The 7,578-nt window shown below is 44.6% G+C and overlaps 1 protein-coding gene across 3 annotated transcripts in view; it reads right to left on the reverse strand.

Moving 5' to 3' along the window:
• The window catches only part of LOC308080889 (uncharacterized protein), a 45,291-nt gene extending 41,147 nt beyond the window's left edge, over positions 1–4,144 (reverse strand). For 2 of the 3 annotated variants that reach the window (XM_080422975.1, XM_080422973.1), the window contains exons 1-3: positions 3,845–4,144; positions 3,470–3,642; positions 1,249–1,823 (exon numbers count right to left, since the gene is read on the reverse strand). In XM_080422975.1, coding sequence (XP_080279101.1) covers positions 1,249–1,823; positions 3,470–3,626 — 732 coding nt within the window. In that variant the 5' untranslated portion in view covers positions 3,627–3,642; positions 3,845–4,144. The remainder of the gene's footprint in view (positions 1–1,248; positions 1,824–3,469; positions 3,643–3,844) is intronic. The other variant, XM_080422974.1, reaches the window with a different exon arrangement.
• Between the last annotated feature and the right edge of the window lie 3,434 nt (positions 4,145–7,578).

A 7,578-nucleotide genomic window follows, 5' to 3' on the forward strand; every position in this document is an offset into this window, starting at 1 on the left:
GACTGCCCGGCCAAATCAATGTGAGAGGCGCTCGGCGGCACGTAGGTGCCGGATCCCACAGGGATGGTTTTCTTTATCGTGTTTTTGATGTCTACCACCTGCGTCAACAGACGGAGTAGCGTGCATGGAGCTCGTTGAGCTATGCGACGTGCATGCATGATCTTGCCGGGCTTCCTTCGCTCTCTCTCTCTCCCGACTGCGCCCGCGATTTTTCCACAAAAGCTTCTCAAATGCACAGCAGATGTGAGCAGTCAATGTGGATGGAGCTCCATAGCAACTGGAGGTTGCTGTGCAACATATGTTCTAATTGTGTCTGACTGGAAACAGACCGGACGTTTCTGACAATCACCCCAATCAACCCAATCAACCAAGTCAAGGAAAACAATTTAGAGTACAAGAAGCAAAGTGCTTAATGGTAATCTATCCAAATGGCACACAAAGATCCCTGTCCAAAGGCCAATCCAAAATAGTCATTTATCAAAGTTGTATAAGCCAAGTGCTGATTACAGAGCACAGAGAGTGATAATGTTTCTGTTTAACACGGTTATTATTATCATGCGTATGTGATGACAAAGACGACCGGATCCACAGTTTTTATTGCAACAGGTGGCAGGTGCAGTTGCTGTAACCCGAAGAGTCAGTCAGCCCGGTGAGGAGGTTTGACACACGTCACTGAGAGGAAGTGCTGACCTGATTTGCATGGGAGTTGTTTTTAATTTCATTCATTTGGCTCAGCTCTGCCTGTTTTTTTTTTTACTTCTAAAGCTGCCTTCTGATGTGAATTCACTGCCGCCAGCAGTAAACAATTATCAGGCATCTTGCATTTTGATCACGGTATTCAAGTACAAGTACAGCACAATCTCACAGCTGGGAACTATAACACTTAAGCATGTTGGTTGCACTAAAATGCATACATCATTTCCAATTGACCAAAATGCCTTTCGATGTTCAGCTGCATGTCTGAAGTTTCCAGTTTCTAATAAAATTCCAGAATTCTGCAAATCAAACAGTAACTTTAAATGTTACATTTGTATTGCACTGCCCCTTTGACAGAATTCTATGATTCATTTACATGAGCTTCTAGGAGAGGGGAGGAGACTGATCATATTTGAAATCTGCTCAAGCAGTTACATGTACTGTACGATTGAGTGTGCAGGAGAGAGCTGAAAAGCTGAGTCAGCGTCTAAATCTCATCCACTGCACTATCATACAGATTAAAGAAAGTTTAGCATTTTCGTTTGAACTCACAATCTCTTTGATGACTTTGTCCACGATGCCCCGGTCCTGCAGGTTATGAAGGTAGCGTGTTGCTGGCGCACTAGCAATCAGCCTCAGTTGGGCCATGTTGGAGGCCTCGTTAGCCTCCGGCGTGATGCCTATCGTGAAGAAACGGATGCCCTGATTCTTGGCGTCGGCCACGGCAGAGAAAATGTCAGGGTTTCTGGGGTGGGACACGCCGTCAAACAGCAGGACGGCCACCTTGATGCTGCTGGGACCCGACTCCTCCAGGTAGAGGCGGGTGAGGTTGGTGATGGCGTAGGTGGTGTAGGTGCCGTGGCCGATGTAGATGATGGGCGCAATGCGGGCCTTGAAGTTGTCCGCGCCCTGCCACTGTTTGAAGGTCTGCTCGACGATGACATGGCTGCTGTACTGCAGCAGGGCCGAGCGCGAGAGGAGGCCGCGCCCCGTCTGCAAACGGAGGCCCTGCAGGCGGTCCACGATGTCCGTCACGAAGCGCTTCTCCTGGGCGTGGTTGTCCTTGGCGCTCTCCGAGCTGTCAATCAGAAAGGACAGCTCCAAACTGCAGTTTTCATCGCCGGGTGCTGAGTGGGAAGAGGAGATTCACATTAGCATTTACTGTCACTACTACTGTGCTATTCAATTCTGCTATTTGACTATACTACTCTAAAGGCAAATAATATCTCCCAATTTAGCCGTTATGCCAATTCCCAATTCCCCCATATACTGTAATCATTGATGGCGCCTAAGGTTGGTCTTGTTACGGGTGGTCGTGTAGGCAACCATGTGTCTCCTTGTAACACGTCATGTTGCCAGTCTGCGTCTTTTCACCTGACAGTAATGAACTTGAACTTGAACTTGAACTATCCCTTCTAGTTCTGCTCCCCGCTGAACAGACACCCTAACCAACCTGTAGGAGTTGCAGTGCTGCGACAAGAGATCAACTGCCCAGGTTCACACCCGCAAACCCGGCCAATTGTGTTCATAGGAGGATTAAGTGTTTGAAAGGTCAAAGGTCACAGCTTGCATACAATTTTAGATTCTGTATGATATTACTCATCCTTGGCTTTGCAAAGAGTTCCAGCTGAAGTCATTAATGTTAAGAGGTCAAACCAAAAAAAGAGATCACACGTGTCTGCTTTAATCATGGCAGCTTTGAAAGTAGCTGCTTTGTGGTTCAAAGGAAAACCAGACCAGATCAAAGTTCAATTCCGCATTAACCAAAGCAGTAAGGTATATCAAAGGGTTTGGTGCAAGTTGTTCCAAAGGGTCAAGGCCTTTTCAAAGATATAGATTATTTTAATGTCCGGCTAAACAATAAAAACGTGACACGCAACCGAACGTGGTGCCTCAGTGGGAGCAAAGCTGCTGTGTGGTTCAGAGTCTGGGAGGAGGTGAAGATCTGTTACGGTTGGAGCCTTCAAAAGAGTCTTAAGTGATTTACAGATCAGGCTGTAGGCAGGGGTCAGATCAGCGTGAACCGTGAACCCATGACACCAAGATCACAAATCTGACGTTTGACTGTACGCCGAAATAAAAGTAACTGAACCTGTGTGCTGCGCCAACCTTCAAGGTAGAGGGGGCACGGATGTAATAGGCTGAGGGTAATTCACATTTATCTTCACAGTGATGTGTCACATTGAGAATGTGCCTGAGGACGCAGAGAGTTTTCAAGGAATAAAACATTTAGGTAGCAGAGCATGAAACAATCCCACAAAAGACGGATGGTGCTGATGAATGGAGGAGATGTGATCAATCCAAATGAATTACATCCTCCAGCAGCTTCTTCATTGAGTGTTGCATTTTTTCCCCAACTGCACCAGAACATTTGTTCCAAAACAGGAGACTTACATTTTCAGGCCTTAAACACTTCAGCCTCACATCAGAAAAGTGAAGGTTTATTTTTAGTTGACCTGCAAAGCGATTCTGAAACTAGTCTGTATGTCAATTTGCCAGAAACGACTCAACACATTGTATCATCGTCAAATCACAACACAGGGCCTTGAAACTTCATAGCATATTAGATCTCTACCTCAGTATCTGACATATGGTGCAATTTGGGGATCAAAGCTCAAGGTCATGTAGGTCAACTTGGGCCATGGGGCTCAACTAATGCACACCTCAAGGTTGCCCTGGATTCTATTAGAAACCAGTAAACCATTTCTCTGATGCCTGCAGCATAGGTTACATGAACACTCCTAGAGCAACTATTTCATACTTTACCACTTACATTTGCCATTTTTGGGTATGGTGTTGGTCGTGTAAGGCTTTTTCTTCCTCCTAGTGTCCACAACCTCTTCCTCATACTCCTCTTCATAGTCCTGGGCCCAAAGACACTGGACGCCACACAGCAGCAGCAACAACAGCCAGCACAGCGGGGGGGACATGGCCTCCACTACTGCCCTGAGACAGAGAGAGACAGAGAGAGAGAGAGAGAGGGGGAGAGCGAAAGAGAGGGAAAGAGAGCAGTAGAGAGGTATGAAAAGGTCATGACATTTTTATACTGTACATGTACACACAGAAACACACATTCAAATGGCAAGCTAGAACACGCGTGTGAGATTGAAACATGTCTCGTTCTTGGAGAATGCACTCAGTAACTCACCATGCAGCTCTGCTGACTCAGGGCTCAGTCCTTATCCCCAGCGGCTCAGCACAGTCAAGTGAACGTTTGCAAATGCGTTCAGAGTAGATATATCCACTATCCTGAGCATCAAGCGTGACCTCCCCCTCAGTGACGAGTCTGCAGGCCAAGGTGAGTGTTGATTGGGTATTGATAAGCCAGGTGTTGATCAGGTCCAGCAGTAACAATGTGACATAACACACTGAGCCTGTGTTCTGAACTACTGACTCACACTGGACTCCTCGATCGAGCTTCAATGAAAGACATCCTTAGGTAAAGTAAATGAGGGACGGGCCAGCGTTCTTTCAAACTCTCCGACTCCCATTTTAAGGAGGAGTAGATGGGAGGGATGGCCAGAGAGACAGACACTCCTTGATTCCAAAGAGAGGAGAGGGTGGAACAGCTTTATGACAGACCGACCAGTGTTTTTTCCCCTTCCTTTTTAGAGGAATGTCATTCTTATTTAGTTAACTCTGCTTTGTAAAAACAGATGTATAAAAGTGCAGCTCCAGGCTGTCTCGGTAATTATTCTTATAACTATGACAACAAGTTGAAATCACATAACATGGCTTTGTTGGTTCTTGCCTGATGCCCTGGCAGCTTCGGTCCCAGCCTTGCAGAGAGAGAACCTGGGATATCTCCAGTTCCCTTCACATTACAGTAACCTGAAGTATATTTTTGCTACAGTGCATGGAAATGGCTTTCCAGGTGTCTCTCCTTCAGAAAAGTCCAGAAACCTTGGGAGAGGGCGGCTAGGGAATGAATACCTGAAGGCAAACACCTAGCGAAGGCAGTGTACCCATCCTTCACCTGGGGAATCATATAACGCAGTCTCATGACAATAAACACATTCCCTGAAGCCAGAGACTACAACAGATCTGACACAAAAAAATATATTAATTTCATCCTTGATTTACAATAGTACTTTTTTTTTTTTTTTGGTCTTTGGGACGACTTGCTCACATCTGCTGAATGGAACAATGTTTGAATTCACAGTCAGAACAGGTGTTGGGTAGTGGCACCACAATGGGAGTTAAATTAAATTCTTTAACTACTAATTTTGCTTCTTCTGAATTGAATCACACCTGCAGTTGCGGTAAATGTACAGGTAGGTGGTGAGTAAACCTGTTTCTGATTCTTATCGAACCACGTGAACGCTACCATCCCTATTATGGACATACAGTATCATGATTGGCAAACATAGACAAACATTTGGGGAAAATAGACAAATATTTGGCAAAAAAATCTAGCGGAAATAGCAGATCTACAAGCTCACAGCGTGTTGCATTGTGGCACATTGTGAGCTTGTACATTGGCAATTTTCACTGTTGATGCAAATTTATATAGGGTGTAAGTGGTTAAACCACCATATCAATCTTTTTTTTAGGACCCTGGCTCTGGATCAGAGCAATTCAAAAGCCCATTGGTCCCTCTCTGTCTGCTACTGTAAAGCTCTGTTGCAAGAATGACATGTGCATGTTTTTATAGTCGACTGTATTCCACACTCAGAGGCATAACGCGACCACAGGCGGGCTGTCACCCAAGAATGTTGCCCTGAAAGATGGACCTCCTTAAATGTGGCTGCGTTCCCACCCCTTCTTGTAGTGAAGTGGATAGAACACAGCAAGTACTTATCCTGTGGGAATTATCACTGTCACTTTTATATAGTATTAGTTTAGAACTACTTTACACGGAGGATTTGGAGGAGTTGACTCGGCCCCCTCTGTTGTAAAAGCTCCTGCTTTGATGAGCTATTATCACAAATAGATCAAACAGTTTCTCTGTTCATGTAATTCATGACACATGGCAAACGTAAAGAAGAGCATTACAATAAGGTGCTTGTTATTTAGATGAACATTTACAAGTCATTAGCTCTTAAGACACACAGTAAGCTGAAAGACTCAATCATGTTTAAACCAATAGTGTGAAATCTGAGCGGCGCAATAAATTCATTGTCAAGATAGTTAAAATGATGCGATGTGCAATGGACCTTATAAAAACCCAGATGTCCCAATCCCGACAAATCTAAAAAATGCCTTTGGCTTGGATGTTCTTCCTCCATTTCTTGGCGTGTTCATGGCATTTGATAGACAGGTTCAGAAGCTTCCAGCAGTATAACAATCAACACCTTGAGGGCGGCGTGTGTGCTGTGCATTCACTTTACACAGCACAAAGAAATTGGCTGCACCCTGCAAAGAGATAATATCGTATAATAGCATAATAGCATAATAGCATAATTAGTTCATCCTCTTGTAAAATATGGAAATATTGATTGCATTTTTATTAGAATATGGAAACTGTTCACCCTGCCCTCAGCAATGCATAGCAGGGTATTGTAATCACTCCTGTGTGTGTGTGTGCGTGTGTGTGTGTGTGTGTGTGTGTGTGTGTGTGTGTGTGTGTATGTGTGTGTGTGTGTGTGTGTGTGTGTGTGTGTGTGTGTGTGTGTGTGTGTGTGTGTGTGTGTGTGTGTGTGTGTGTGTGTGTGTGTGTGTGTGTGTGTGTGTGTGTGTGTGTGTGTGTGTGTGTGTGTGTGTGTGTGTGTGCGTGTGCGCATGCACGTGCGTGTGTGTGTGTGTGACAAAATAATTCAAGAACGGATTTGCCGATTTTCCTGAAACTTGGTATGAATGATCAGTGTGCTGCCCTGAAGAGATGAGTAACCTTTGGGTGAGAAGTGTCAAAGGTCAAGGTCAAGGTCATGATTGGTCATTTCTCAGGAATGGAGAGACGTAGAACAAGCGATGTTGTTGATGTGGGCATGGTTTGCACCCTGAGGTGTAATTTCTTTAATAGTGGTCTTGCCAACAGATGGGTGTCATAAAACAAAGTACACAAAGAAATCCCACGGAAATACTCTTCATTTTATGGCATCGTGGAAGCCATCACTTACCCATTTGATACCCCCCTCCCACCCTGGACCCCCACACCCTTCCTGGTACCTTTCCTGTGAAATTAAGCCTAAACACTGTTTTCACAAGATAATGCATGTTCCTTGAATATGAAGTTACAGCTCTGCAGACGTGAGCGACATGAGCGACTGGGGTGAATGACTAACCATCTCCATTATCCACTTCTTCCATCATGCTCTTGTAATTCCATAAGATTACCCCTAGCAAGCTGTAGCTTATCTGTGTCCCGACAAGTTTCCATAACAGTCTGATCTAAAGGAGAACTGACAGTTGCAGTACACAGTCAAATTATCAGCGTTCATTTATCCATTTGTAACTCAGACTTAAATTAACAAATAAATGTGCAAATAATCTTGAAGTGTTTAACCGGCACGCTGTGTACAGGGTGTAACAGATGGGGTTTAGAGCTTCTGGACGAATCATTTCCGTGAATATCTTTAAACTTTCAGGCATTCATTAAATTCTCCTTCATGGCAAACAAACCTTGCCTAACTGGCACCCTGTGAGGCCAAAGAAAACCCTGAAAACCTTATGATGACCTGTGTGTGCCACAACATGCACGCTAAGTTGGCAACAAAGGACTCTTTCATTTGCTAACTGAAATGCCTTGTCATTTTTCTTTTGAAAGCCATGAAGCCAGAAGTGAGCTGTGCCCAGTGGCATCTACTGTATAATATACACCAACATTATTTACAACTCCATGGCCACTACAGTATTTGACCTGGTACCACTTAATGTCTTTCCCGTATTGTGCTGTGAGCCTTCACTAACAGCCCATGCCAAGACTTGCAATCTCTCGCTAAT

The sequence above is a fragment of the Gymnoscopelus braueri genome (genome assembly GCF_963280865.1).
Source record: "Gymnoscopelus braueri genome assembly, chromosome: 24".
Classification (NCBI taxonomy): domain Eukaryota; kingdom Metazoa; phylum Chordata; class Actinopteri; order Myctophiformes; family Myctophidae; genus Gymnoscopelus; species Gymnoscopelus braueri.